General features: G+C 35.6%; 1 protein-coding gene across 3 annotated transcripts in view; it reads left to right on the forward strand.

Annotated features, from left to right (window-relative positions):
* LOC101736278 (uncharacterized) overlaps nt 1-15210 on the forward strand; it is a 33578-nt gene extending 18368 nt beyond the window's left edge. For all 3 annotated transcript variants that reach the window (XM_021349291.3, XM_021349293.3, XM_021349290.3), the window contains exons 3-7: nt 7999-8588; nt 9516-9794; nt 10310-10426; nt 13664-13777; nt 14816-15210. In XM_021349291.3, coding sequence (XP_021204966.1) covers nt 7999-8588; nt 9516-9794; nt 10310-10426; nt 13664-13777; nt 14816-14957 — 1242 coding nt within the window. In that variant the 3' untranslated portion in view covers nt 14958-15210. The remainder of the gene's footprint in view (nt 1-7998; nt 8589-9515; nt 9795-10309; nt 10427-13663; nt 13778-14815) is intronic.
* The last annotated feature ends 361 nt before the right edge of the window (nt 15211-15571 follow it).

The raw sequence follows: 15571 nt of genomic DNA on the forward strand, positions 1-15571 counted from the left end.
CTCGTTTAAAGGTATAAGATACCGCAAATCCCAAAATGTGTCCCAAAATCCCAAAATGCCTACAATATTCTAGAACTTTTTGGATAAAACTAGAATATTCAAGAAACGTCCTATATACGTCTGCCTGTGGCAACTGGAATACAGAAGAAATGTTCTAGAAAATTCAAGAGATGTTCCAGTTGTTTCGATATCCGTTTTTGCTATTTGACGACAGATGGCGTTACTCGTCCAGTACAACATGAATAAGGGAGTGCTTACATGTGTTTGAAAAAGAAAACTAAATATTTAACTGATTTATTTTCAGTTGTCCTGTTCTACTTCATATCGGTCGTGAACAGTAGGAGACAAGAGATGACAGCAGATGAATTCACGTATTCGTCGAGGAGGATACGCAAGATGAACAGCTACTATTACTCATGAGAAGAGGCTGTCTCAACAGGAGAATGATCTCAAATATCGAATTCCGTGTAATATTTATTACATGGTTGTGTATTTATTTGAATAAACATTGAATAGTAATTTCTTTTTGAGAATTTTGTTAGGTTTTTTTAATTATAAATAGCACTATTTTTAGGGCCCATGTAGACTGTAGTTTGCCAAATGTACAGTCGAGTGATATTTCTAGGGTTGACCAAATTAAAAATAATAGTCACCTATACTTACTTATGATTAGTTTGTTTTTATTGTACCTATAGAAGAGTGATCAGGCTCACGGCCCATTGGATGTTACGATGACGCTGTAGCCCATACACATCACGACATAACTACTGCCACCCATCTTGAGACATGAGGTCCAAATGTTAGTTTTATACGACAACGGCTGCCCCACAATTTAAATCAAAACTCATACTGCTTCACGGTAGAACTAGGTAGGGTAGTACCAACCCTTTAGGGCTCAGGGTTTAGTCGGTAGTCGGTTTTGCGGGGCGGGTCCTGCGTGGTAGACGCCGCGCAGCGCCTCGCACGCCTTTCTCAAGGCGTAGTCCCGGTAGGAATTGGAAGAAGAGGAGGACTTTGGTCTTCCTCTTCTCCCTCTTCTTCTCTGGAGGCGCCGGAGTCCGACATAACCCGGTCTATTACCCCTCTAGACTGGGTATCCGTAAATGGATTCCCCAGCGTTAAAAACAAAAAAAATGCCTCAAAAGACGCCATACTTAGATGCCATTCCCTCATCGTGGGTGTGATTCGTGAATGTATGTTATGTAAGTATTTCATATAGAAAAACTCATAGCTGGGGGATTCGAACACTGGCCCAGTCGCATCACTCGATACGAAAGCACCAGGTGCCTTATCCTTTAGGCCACGACGACTTCTAACTGTATTATCAACCCTATTGGCCTACAGCATGCCTTATTTATATAATTAATACGTGAAGCAAAAACTTTGCACCCTTTTTTACGAAAATTGCGCGGAGTATGAAATTTTCCACACTTATAGAGAATATAGAGAAGGAGTGCAGAATGGTATTATTTGTTCAAATTATGCATAATACATTAAATCAATAAATAAAAAGTATTTGGTATGCACACGCATATTCTTTTGTTTATTGTTAAAGTGTGTTGTCAAATTGAGAATAAATTAATATTGTTTGTCTTTAATATTATTTGTCTATAGTGTAGTCTTGTCGAAATCTGTGATTAAAGAAGTATAATAAATAGTCTTTGCCAATAGAATCATCATAATATTTAAGCTTATAATTTCAATTAATTATAATCGAATTTCGACTACTGGGGGGCCATTAGTCATGAATAACACGCTTAAAACTTTATCACAAAGGTGTTTTCCAGTTAATAAATTTACCAACCAATCTAAATCGGTTCGCTGAATCTTTAGATAGTATTGTGTTTATACTTCACGTAACTTACGTTACGTTTTAAAACACGGTTACGTTTCGATGGTAACGATTAACGCTGTTCTCGTGGCCCCGCGCGCGCGGACTACAATGCGCTAGCAGCATGCGGAAAATTGTACGTATGTTACGTGTTTGACACAAGCGGAGTAACTTAGAAATTCATTTATTTCAACCCACCTTTTTTTTGGAAGAAGTTCCTTATGGGACGATGCGGAGTGGTACCCTAACCGGGAAAAAACGTCCGTAACGTAAGATTTTTATTAGTAATGCACACGCATTACTAAACATTAAATTATTACTAAGCATTAAAAAAACTAATAAAAAATCTAAGTGTACGACTTAACTTTGTAATAACGTACAAAAAATAACATATTTTTTTAATATTTATTGACCACGATCTCACAGCGCAATACACTAACTCTTATGCAAACAACGGTGAATGAAGTGTACCACAATAAGTTCGCACGTTACCGAATGACTGTGGCTTGTTGCGAAGCCTCCATTTTTATTTTCTTTATACCTCGAATAGAACCACATATATTTTTTTATTGCTTAGATGGTTAGACGATCTCACAGCCCACCTGGTGTTAAGTGGTTACTGGAGCCCGTAGACATCTACAACGTAAATGGGCCACTCACCTTGAAATATAAGTTCTAAGGTATCAGTATAGTTACAGCGGCTGCCCCAACCTTCAAACAGAAACGCATTACTGCTTCACGGCAGAAATAGGCAGGGCGGTGGTATCTACCCGTGCGGATTCACAAGAGGTCCTACCACCAGTAAGCTTCAAACGTAAGGTCGAAATTTTAATTTTTTTATATAACAGCTAGAAAATCCTTAAAATCTATACACGACTCCTCCATGGCAGAAATAGGCAGCATGCCGGTTCAAAATTCAACTTAACACAAGTACTTAAACAAATTAATATAGTTTTATCGTGTTTAATAAATAGTACTAGAAAAAAAAATATTCACTGGTTAATTACCAGTTATCCTGGGTTTTTTTTTCATATAGATTGTGAACAGCAGGAAACAAGTGATGATAGCAGATGAATTCACGTACTCGTCGAGGAGGATAAAGAAGATGAGCAACTACTATTACTAAAGAAAGGAAGGTGATGGAAGGCGAGGAAAGGAAGGGTTAATTGTGAAAAGAAAAATTTGAGAAAAAAAAGCGTGTAGGCAAACGAACGAACCCTAGATGAAATATAGACAATCTATCTCTATACTATAAGTATTTATATATTAATATTATAAAGCTGAAGAATTTATTTGTTTGAACGCGCTAATCTCAAGAACTAATGGTCCGATTTGAAAAATTATTTCAGTGTTAGATGGCCCATTTATTGAGGAAGGCTATAGGCTATAGATATAACATCATGGTAAGACCAATACAAGTGGAGCACCAATAAAGAATGTTTCAAAATAGGGGTTTAAATAGTTCCTTAAAATACTATAATTCAAAAATATTTTCACCTTCTACGTAAATGAAGTGGGGGGTAAAATTTAGCGTTATGCCAAAGTAACTATTCCACGCGGACGGAGTCGCGGGCAAAAGCTAGTTTATTATAAAAAATTAAGATTTCTACTATATACATAGTTATAAGTCTTAAAAAGTTTTCATAAATCCCACTTAACATGAAATAATTAGCATTCAAATTTATCGATGCACCCAAACAGGTATAAAGAGCGAATCTGTTCGATTCTCTGGGTCTAGGGAGAGACTTTATTGCTCTCTGCCTTTGTACTTTATGTTTTATGAGGAGTGCAATAAGCAAATTGTTTAGGCCTACTTTTTATCCAACTATAACCGCTTTGCTCATGGTATTTACTCACCATTATCTTGTCTGTCTTCGAAAACATTTATTTATTGATTTAGTGGATTGAAGAGCTCGTGGTCAGCGTGGCTGTTAAGTAGTTACCGGAGCCCATAGACATTAACAACATAAATGCCGCCACCCACCTTGAAACATGAGCTGTAAGTTTCAGTTATAAATATAAAATTATGAAAATCATTACATATTAATTTTATACTCTACGCATTATTCTGTGTATTTAATAATGGAATTGTTTTGTACAGATATAATAAATTCGGAAAAAAACAATGTAAAAAGAATTAAAATTTAAAATTAAAATCTAACTAAAAAAAAGCTATAACGTCGACTTATACGCTTTTCATCTGAGCAGTAACTAGTTTTCACCAAGTCAAAACAATGGTAGAACATTAAAGAAATACCCACACGACTTCGAAGATATTATAAATATGAGTTTTGACGTGAAATTGTTAGGTTTAACGCGGGACAATGTGGGCAAACACTACAGTATGGTGAGCAATATTTTTCAATCAATTATCATAATATCTGCCCAGATTCGAGATCGTCGGATTTACGTAAATTTGTAATTTATTATACAGTACATACGTAATTGTATAATAGAATATAAATTTACGTAATTTCTAATATATTAAACACACGAATAAAATGCTGGGAGCATGAAACAATAATTATTGTAAACATTCATGAAAACATGTAGTAAACAAAATTTGGTATTATTTTATTTATTTTAGCTAAATTTATATTCCTACTCCCACGTCGATCTTTATCTTAAACATGTAGTAAATAAAATTTGATATTCTTTTATTTATTTTAGCTAAATTTATATTCCTACTCTCACGTCAATCTTTATCTTCAGGACTAACAATAGAACGGCTTCTGAGTGTATAGATTAATACTATTCAACTAAATGATGGTGAGAAAAAAAAGAGTGTTATAATAATTCAAAATTTTATAGACGCTTTTAAATCGTTTTAATTTTGCCTACGATACGGGTTGCAGTTTCACTGTCGAGAATCGACTAGACACTTAGGGTTTGCACTTTGTCAAATTAGCCATTCAAATAATAATAATATGATGGCTTTGATCAGTTTTTTATAGTGTCTCGACTTAAGGTCTTAAAGGAGTTATAGATGTAGTGAGAAATTATTTTCCTTCGGAAAAACTCGGATCTTTATCGGAATACGATGACACCCGAACTGTCAATGAATGATCGTATTAAATGATTGATCTTTTCATATCCATTAATAAGGAATTTTATTGTTTACTGTCAAATGTCAAAATGAATAATGTCATTGTATAATACAGAGATGTTTCCACCATAACAATTATCAATTGAGTTTTTGAATTTGCTATTTTCCGATATGAAGTACAGGTAAATGTTAAATATAATTCCTTGGACTAGATTTTTGAATGTTTTCGAGGTTTCGGCATGGCTATACAACCTTTTTATAAGTAATCTGAAAATATGATTAAAACTATATCGAATATTTGAATAACGTATTATCCACTCTATATAATATGTATTGGTCTGCTCATGCGATTTACCCCTACGTCTCTAAAATGGGTACATACTGAAGCTATTTGAGGGAGCATGATAAATACGAACTTTTCCGAAAAATTGCGAAGGGATTTCTTTTCTCACTATGTCTATAGTGGCATTAAGGATACGTCACATAAAAATATAATTTTATCGACGTATTTTTATTGATGTGACTAAAAATAAAGAACGCACAAAAATTTGCACAAACTCATCTAATGTTGTAGCTTAAATACAAACGCTGTCTCGTAATTCAAAAAGTTCAGCGTCGGAACGGTACTTCGATAAGGCTATGCGTCATGATAATCGCCTTATCGTAGCCGCCGCTGACTACTCCCCGAATCCTGATCACGCAGGAGCCAGTCACCGTCGACGCCCTAGACACGTCTTTACGGATCCATCAGATCCAATAACCTTTGCATTAGACGCCTTCAGCTCTAACACTAGGAGCAGGCTTAGGGACCTCGGTAACCGTACTCGTCGAACTCGACAAAGAGTTCGCCGTGCAACCTAACCCATGAATCAGCTCGCTGAGTTTCTCGCCGGATCTTCTCAGCGGGTCGCGATTCCGATCCGGTAGTAGATTCATTCGCGAATCAGCTACTCTTGAGCTGTTAGGTCTCCTTCGGAGGCGCTCGGGTAGCTGTTAGCAAATCCCACCCCTCCTGGCTGAGCCTTTGCTCGCCCACGTGTCCTGGTGAAACTGGAAAAGCCTCCGGGCCACCAGTAATCTTTCAATCATAAAAAAAAAAAAAATAATAATATTCAAAACGTGTTTATGTAACCTATTTTTAATTATATATTTTTACATGTTAATTATATTTATATTTGCTATCCAAATATAGCAACTTATTCTAAAATTATGCGCTGTATATTCTTTTAGTTTTCCTCATTCGACATGAACAGCTCGTATTTGCTTACAACATTCGTATATCTGTAAGATAACTATCACTTTCTGATGAATATTTCATAGTTTTGAATAAGAGTCGACGCGTAAGATAATGTTTATGACCCTGACAGCTGATATAATGTAGCTGTTTAATGCCAAGCGAACAAATCGCTTCCGAATCACAATTGGCTTTGGTGTGTGTTTGTTTGGATATCTTTATCTATATACTAATATATAAATCTACTGTGGTTTTACGGATGTTCCGTTATAACTACTGAACCATGCATCCGATTGACTTGAAACTTGGTATCCATGTAGAAAATACATGTACTTAATGGATAGGCTATAGGCAATATTTATATGAGTGTTGGACTCCCTACACCGGTTGCGGGGGCGTTAATGATGAGAATCTTTGTGGGGGTGAGAAACAATAATGTTAATTTTAAATGCCCAGCGAAACGGAAGGGTACAGTTAGTACTTACTAATATCACAATGGCTGCCCAAATTAGATGTGCTTTACCGTGATAATTTTTTGTGAGGTTCGTTTATAGAAAATAATAAGGTAATTAATAGTTTCGAATTCGTTTTTTTTGTGATTGAGGGATTACTGGTAGCCCGGAGGCCTTTCCAGTTTCACCAGGACAGGTGGGCGAGCAAAGACTCAGTCAGGAGTGGTGGGATTTGCTTATAGCTGCCCGAGCGTTTCCAAAAGAGACCCAACAACTCAAGAGCGGCTACTTCGCGAATGAACCTACGCCCTGTCTATGTATGTCGCGAAGCAGTAATGCATTCTGCTCTCAAGGATACCACAGCCGTGACACATATAATTGAGACTTAAGCCTCATATCTCAAGGTGAGTGAGGGCATTCATGTAACGATGTCGGTGTGCTCCGGTAATTACTTCATACTGGATAACTTGCAAGCTGACTCAACTGAGTAATGAAATAAAAAAAATGTTCTTTTTTTTATTGCTTAGATGAGTGGACGAGCTCACAGCCCACCTGGTGTTAAGTGGTTACTGGAGCCCATAGACATCTACAACGTAAATGCGCCACCCACCTTGAGATATAAGTTCTAAGGTCTCAAGTATAGTTACAACGGCTGCCCCACTCTTCAAACCGAAACGCATTACTACTTCACGGCAGAAATAGGCAGGGTGGTGGTACCCACCTGCGCGGGCTCACAAGAGGTCCTACCACCAGTAAAAAATAGTTCGATAAATATCTTAAATAGAATTACCGCAGGCAGTGCGACGTGGCCCGTTAGTTTAGAAAACAAGCAGTCGGCTTCCGAACCGGTTACATACAGTCTGAGTCATGTTGCATAACCGAAGAACGATTTACTTTCACCGTCCGACGGTCGGTAAGTCACTGACCGGACGGTACTATCCCTTACAGAAAGGGGGTTACCACTATCAAGTATCTACGTTGGCTGATATCTTGTTCCTGGATTGGAGAGCATCTGTTCTTTCCGGTCGATGGACTAATTTAGTTAGATTATAAAATAAAAGCTCCTTATTCGCGCTTCCTTCATTCGCGTTTTAACTATTCGCATATTAGAAAGATGCGACCCAATCCCTATATTCGCGGATCTAATCGGTACGTCGATACATACACATTGATAAAAACGATTCCAATATGTAGGCACAAAAAAGAATATCCTTTGTAAGCGCGTCGTCAAATGAACTAACTAAAATATTAAAATAGACCTTATTACAATTACGCTTAAAGTTATAATCTCATATATGGTAAATTACCATTCCACATTCACAGTTTCTGTATACATACATATATTTACAGAACATATACAACGCGAATAAAGAATTTTTAGTCTAATTGAGTTTAAGCTCGAGCCTATTCAAACATTTAAGTGCTTATTTCACAGGTATTATTACTATGGATCCTGTTACTCGCAATAGCCGTCCAAACACAAAAAGTCGTGGAAAGCAATGAAGATCACGATCTTTACTTTCAAAACGTAACAACTCTGTATCCAGTCATAAATAAAACTGAACTTTATAACAAAAGCAACGAAAGCGCTCTTCAATTAAACAGATGGAACAAACTAGGTGCAGTGTCGTGGAAAATAGACGCTTCTTACGCCGAATCAAATTTAAATGATAAAGATAACACAACTAACTGGACAAACTCAAGCGATATCAAAAATAACAAAATTAATTTAAAAGAAATTAAATATCATATTGCACAAAATAATAATGCAGATTCAAAAGAAGAAACATTTCCAAAACATTATATTGGTAATCCACCGAATTTAATAAATGCTAAAGATAATATGATGAAGGAAGTGATAAAGGAAGGAAGTGATGAAAAGTTTTTTAAAGATGATAAAGGAAGTGTCAAAGAGTTCAGGCCGAGTCAACCTCTGGGCACATTTTTTGATGATGATGAATTTGTGACGGCCCCATATAATGGTTATAGCTCCATTGGAAATAAGCCTGATTCAGTATTCGTAAGGTATTTTTTGTTATTTGTACTCAAATTAATTTATTTCAGTGATATGAGGTTTATGTTGGTTTATGTTGGTTTCAGTGATATGAGGTTTATGGTTGAGGTTTTTATTACTGGTGGTAGGACCTCTTGTGAGTCCGCGCGGGTGGGTACCACCACTCTGCCTATTTCTGCCGTGAAGCAGTAATGCGTTTCGGTTTGAAGGGTGGGGCAGCCGTTGTAACTATACTTGAGACCTTAGAACTTGTATCTCAAGGTGGGTGGCGCATTTACTTTGTGGATGTCTATGGGCTCCAGTAACCACTTAACATCAGGTGGGCTGTGAGCTCGTTCACCCATGTAAGCAATAAAAAAAAAAAAAAATTAATAACATTTACCAAAGTCTTTAATGAACTATTTAAGTTTTAAAAATTTCTCTTAATAAACTGAAGTCTAAGTTCCCACACAATAACTGATTACAATTTAAAGCTGAAGATATGAGGAGCTATGGGCATTGAGTAAAGCATGTGATTTGTATGATATTATCACATTTAATAACCCCACATTTGTGGCCTCAATAGCTAATCTAATAAAGTATAATTATAACATCCAAATGTGAGCTGCATTGCAAATTTTTACGCAAAAAAACCCATAAAAAAGTTTAAGCGACACAAAAATACACGAACACCGTAACAATTTTACTTGTTGCTAGCTTTGATTAAAGCTCGCAGTAATACTTCAATTAATATTTGTTATCTTTATGATTTTAATTTTAAATGAATTGAAATATCTATCTAACTTCTATCTTTCAGCCCACAAACGTTCACTGCTGGACATAGTCTTCCCCCAAATCTCGCTACAAGGATCAGTCCTGCGTTACTTGGATCCAGCGAATCTCAATTATTCAAATACATTTAATTCAATATATCGTAACATTATTGTGTAAAATTTCAGTTCTCCGCCGGACTCCACAGGCCACATTATAAAACATTCAGAAAGTCCAGAATACCAAGCTTTTCCTTACAAATTCGAAAGTCCAATATACGAAACAACGAAAGACACATGGCACCCTGATAACTTCGAAGCTAAACCAACAGCTGTTATACCATTTAAGGTTCCAGCTGGTGGATTGTATAAATTGACTGATCCTTTCCAAGATCCAGTGATCAGCAACGAGGACTTCGGATTAACTGTTAATGGAGATCATAAAGAAGAATACCACGTGATTAAAAGGTTATTAGGGCTTATTGTAATATTTTTTTTATTGCTGAGATGATTGGACGAGCTCACAGCCCACCTGGTGCTAAGTGGTTACTGGAGCTCATAGACATCTACAACGTAAATGTGCCACCCACCTTGAGATATAATACCTACCCGTGCGGACTCACAAGAGGTCCTACCACCAGTAATTAGGCAAATTATAGTTTTGTGGGTTTGATTTTTATTACACGGTGCTATTCCTTCACCGTGGAAGTCAATTGTGAACATCTGTTGAGTACGTATTTCATTAGAAAAATTGGTACCCGCCTGTGGAATTCGAACATCGGGGCATCGCTTAACACGAATGCACAGGACGTCTTATCTTTTAGGCCACAACGACAAAATGTATTTAAGGTAATTTCCAATATCCCATTATCATCATCAGCCTGTATCTCTCGACTGCTAGAGATGAGGGCCTCTCCCATAGTCCGCCACAATGAATAATAATAGGTACCCGATTAACTGTAATTTTTCTGAATGAATTTCAGAGCTAATCCCTGGAAAAATCTGCTTCGTTTGGTCAAAGCGTTCATCCCAGTTGGTCTGATCATCGCAGCACTCACCCCTAACGTCATCACCATAGAAAATTCAGGACCAAGCAATCAGTAAGTTTCCTGAGAAATTTCGGAACGAACTTCCATCTGGGGCGTGTATAAGGAGCAGTATACAGCTGGATTTACACTAGGGGCAAGTGTTAAGGGCGGCAAATTTTTTTAGGGCGGAAAATTTTTTTTTTATTCTTATCAAGATTGCTCAATATAATTAATTAATTCTATTAATTCATAATTTTCTTTTTGATTGATAATTTAAGAAATTCAATTCACCTATTATTTGTGAATTGACACTGGCCGTTTGGCACTTTTGGCACACACACATTGGAACTTTTGGTAAAAATTAATAATTAAAATGATTTAATCAATTTATTTCCTTGAGATTTAAAATAATAATTGATTTTTCTATTTTCTGTAATTAGAGAAATTTAATTAGTTTTTTTTTTTATGTAACATAATAATGAGTCACCCTTAGTGCAAAATTTATAATTGTTGGAAAAAAAAACAAGTATTTATTTATGTTTTTGGAATATATGACATATGATAAAGTTTCCGCGATAAATTAATTATTTTAATTTTGAAAAATAAAATATATAAACTATAAATTTAGGTAAAATTCCAGTATTGGGGCGGATTTTTTCCGATGCCCAGGAGCGGTATTAAGTTTTAATTCGGCCCTGATAAGGAGCAATCATTAATGGCGCTTCATGTCTTATTTTATCGCTTAGCCGGAGCCTATAGACACGATCTACAACGTAATAACTTGAGATATAAACTCTAAGATCTCAGTATAGTTGCAACAAGTTACAAGTTTATTTGTCATACTTCAAACAATTATTTTAAAACGTAATTAATTACATTCAAAGGACTACCTACTTACTTTTATTTCAGCGTAATAAAATTTAAAGCATTTAATTTTTTTGATTTCGAATTTACGCCAAATAAACTGACATCCATACAATTAAATACGATTTGAAATACATTTCGGTCCGCAGTATGTTTGCGGTTTAAATGTAGGTCGGTGAGTGGGTGCAAAGATAATTCCAAATCCCGATGCACTTTAGATGTTTGTCACACAGCGGTAATTTCTAACTTCAAAGACGTGAATTTGTAAAATAGAAATATACTTGCATATATTTTGCCGCCAGAATGGCCTGTTGTTATGTTGTTAGATTTTTTTTAGTAAATAAATTCTATAATCCTTGTGAGGGTGCCTTGTGAGTTCGCACGGATTATCCTCACCTTGATTATTTCTGCTGTGAAGCCGTAAGTAATGTATATTTCGATTTGAAGGATAGGCCAGCCGTTGTACTGTAAAAACTGTGACTTAGAACTTTTAACTCATTATTTACGTAGTAATAGTAATAATAATTACGTAGTAATAATAATAATTTTGTTACGTAGTCTATCTATATATAAATATATAAAAATGTATTGCTGTTCGTTAGTCTCGCTAAAACTCAAGAACGGCTGGACCGATTTGGCTAATTTTGATCTTGAATTATTTGTGGAAGTCCAGGGATGGTTTAAAATGTAGATAAATATGAAAATGCTCGTTATCGGATTTATTTGACGTTATCTTTAAAGTGCTTGGAACGTAGAAATAATATACAGACAATAAAAAAAAAGCGATATTAAACCGTAAAGTAGATATTTATACATATGTTTGATGGGTTTATATCACTTGACACAGTAAATCGAAAGGGTGATGTAATCACAATAAAAGTATGAAGATTGTAATTATTGTTTTATATGTACTAGAGGTCCCGCAGTAGTCGAAATTCGACTATAATTAATTGGAATTGTAAGTTTGTACACTATTATGATTATATTTTATACTTCAATAATCACAAATTTCGCCAAGACTACACTATAGAAAATATTAACAAAGACAAACCATATTCTATTCTCAATTTGACAACAAACGTCAAGAACAAAAGTTTGACAATAAATAGTATGCATGCGTGTGTGCGTCAAATACACGGTATGTAGTGTGTGTAATGTTTTCTTTATTGATTTACCGTATCTTTTATGCATTATTTTAAAAAAAATATTGGCATTGTGCACTTCTTCTCTATATTCTCTATAAGTGTGGAAAATTTCATACTCCTCCGTCCGCGCAATTTTCGTAAAAAGGGATACAAAGTTTTTGCTTCACGTATTAATATATAGATGTTTGATGGGTTTATATCACTTGACACAGTAAATCGAAAGGGTGATATGTAATCACAATAAAAGTATGAAGATTGTAATTATTGTTTTATATGTATTATATGAGGACGTATGAATGTTTGTTTTATGCAAACCGATCGATATTTACAACGTAATTGAATTCAAATTCAAATTCAAATTCAAAATCATTTATTTCAACTTGGATGTCATCAAAAACACACTTGTTGAATGTCAAAATGTAAAGGAAAATGTTAACTCTACCACCGGTTCCAAAAAAGCCACATTCCTGAGAAGAACCGGCGAAACAAACTCAGTGGGCTTATTTTTTTTTTGGATTTTCTCAAATATTTTTTTTTTTTTTTTAAATAAGAAAACATATTTACAGTATACGAAAAAGCAAGTCAAAAAAATACAATTCAATTCAATTGCTTACCGGGTTTTGTTGTTTTCTACCTTCACGTGCAAAAACCGTTTGTACATATATAAAAAATACGTTATGCACGAAACGGAACATATCATAGACGTTTATACAAGGAAGTAGTAGTGAATGACGTTACATTTATTTCCGTTTATGTTACGAGTTCCTTTGCGTGTCCGTAACGTGTCCATGTTTTAGTTTCTTTTTTATTTTATTACTAGCTGACCCGGCAGACTTCGTAGTGCCTCAATCGATAAATAAAATACCTAAACTTTTGTATAAAATAAACTTAAAACAAACAAAACGAATCCGTCCGACGGGGGACGCATCAAAGGAAAAACAAAATTGTTATTTTTTTATTATTTTTCCGATCATTTTCATATTTATCTACCTTTTAAACCTTTTCTGGACTTCCACAAATAATTCAAGACCAAAATTAGTCAAATCGGTCCAGCCGTTCTCGAGTTTTAGCGAGACTAACGAACAGGCAATTCATTTTTATATGTATAGATTGTTCAGTTAGACCTCATAGATAGGCAACGACCTGGTCAATCCTTGACAGGGTCATCAACCTTGACTTGCTGGTGTCTATCAGTGATGGTGACCACTATCCACCACCTATATACCACCATATTTCACCACCTGTCTTCTAAGCCAATAAAAAGAAAATATCTACAGCCATAATTATAAATTGCTTCCAGAAATCCAAACATCTACAGGCGTTCAGAAGCTGGGATTCCAGATGTAGCTCCGATAAGCGAGCGATGTCGCAGAAGACTCTTATGCGAACTTCGTTCAGACATCAACTACGTGAGGTGAACTATCTATTATAATTTAACTAATTCTAATTTCTAATTTTTCTAATGAAATACGCACTTAATAAATGTTCACGATTGACTTCCACGGTAATGGAATAACATCGCGTAATAAACACCAAACCCATAATTATTGGTGGTAGGACCTCTTGTGAGTTCGCACGGGTAGGAGGGCACCACTCTGCCTATTTCTGCAGCAGTAATGCGTTTCGGTTTGAATAGTGGGGCAGCCGTTGTATTAAACTGAGACCTTAGAACTCATATCTCAAGGTAGGTGGTGGCATTTATGATGTAGATGTCTATGGGCTCCGGTAACCGCTAATATCATGTGGGCCGTGAGCTCATTCACCCACATATGCAATAAAAACCCACCCGCGCGGACTCACAAGAGGTCCTACCACCAGTAATGGATAATATTTTTTGTAAATTTTTTAACTATAAAGGGCTCTCCTGTAAAGATGTTAAAATGTCACTTAAGCCAAATAGTCTTTCACCCCTCGGTATGATTGTTATGCGACAGGAATAGGCAGCGTGACGATAGCTGCCTCCATGAGAACCCAACATACATCCCACCAAAAAAATTGACCATATCCTTATAAAATAAAAGCGAGGCTTCTAGATGAAAATTCTCTTGCTACTGACTTATATTTCGCTCACACTTCACGTGTAGGAAGCCGGCTTCTAAAATCACGCTCACGCTAAGCTCACGAATAATTATTTTTCCCTATTATGACCTTCCATCCATCTTGTCATGTTGAACTGAGGCAGCACATCACTACATACTATAAAACAAAGTCGCTTTTTCTGTCCCTATATCTGTCCCTATGTATGCTTAAATCTTTAAAACTACGCAACGGATTTTGATGCGGTTTTTTTTAATAGATAGAGTGATTGAAGATGAAGGCTTATATGTATAATAACATCCATTAAATAGTGGAGAAATCAATAATAAATTACGGTTTCCGAAGCGAAGCGAAGCGAGGGCGGATCGCTAGTTCACGAATAAATTAATGAATTTGATAAATATCTGTTTTGTAGCGACTCGAATAATTTTCGCGGAATTGGAAAACAATGTTACAAAATCCACTGCGAGGACGCTCATACCGTACAGAAGATGCTAAACTGGCTCTTCAGCTACTACAGACCAGCGAATGGCCAAAGCAGAACGAACTACACTTGACGACGCGGTTACTGTTTGATGTTTTATTGTTTTATTTATATAAGTTTTTGGAACGAAGTTCCTTATGGGACGATGCGGAGCGGGTACCCTAACCGAGAAAAAACGTCCGTAACGTAAGATTTTTATTATTTATGTATAATCTTTGTATGATGGCTATACAGTGTCTAATGTATAGTCTACGTGATGACGGTTATTATTATTATTCATATAAATAGCTATTTCTTGAATAAAATAAAGTTGATAACTTTGTAAAGTAGTTTCTTTTTTTTATCAATAAAAAAATCATAATAAAAAATGTATACCTACCCGAATAATTATTTTCTTTATACCTCGAATATAACTTAAAGTTAATATTTTTATAATAAAGAACTTCGTTCCTATCCGGTGTCCCAAGAAACCACACATTTTTTCGTTTTTTAACCGATGTCAAAAAAGGAGGATGTTCTCAATTCGACTGTATGTTTTTTTTAATGTTTGTTACCTCATAACTTTTGACTGGGTGAATCGATTTTGATGATTCTTTTTTTATTAAAAAGCTGACAGTTCTCGCGAGGTCCCTTTTCTATTTAGTCCAGTTCTGAAAATGGTATCAGTATATAAGTACACGCGCGACA

The sequence above is a fragment of the Bombyx mori genome, chromosome 18 (genome assembly GCF_030269925.1).
Source record: "Bombyx mori chromosome 18, ASM3026992v2".
Classification (NCBI taxonomy): Eukaryota; Metazoa; Arthropoda; class Insecta; order Lepidoptera; family Bombycidae; genus Bombyx; species Bombyx mori.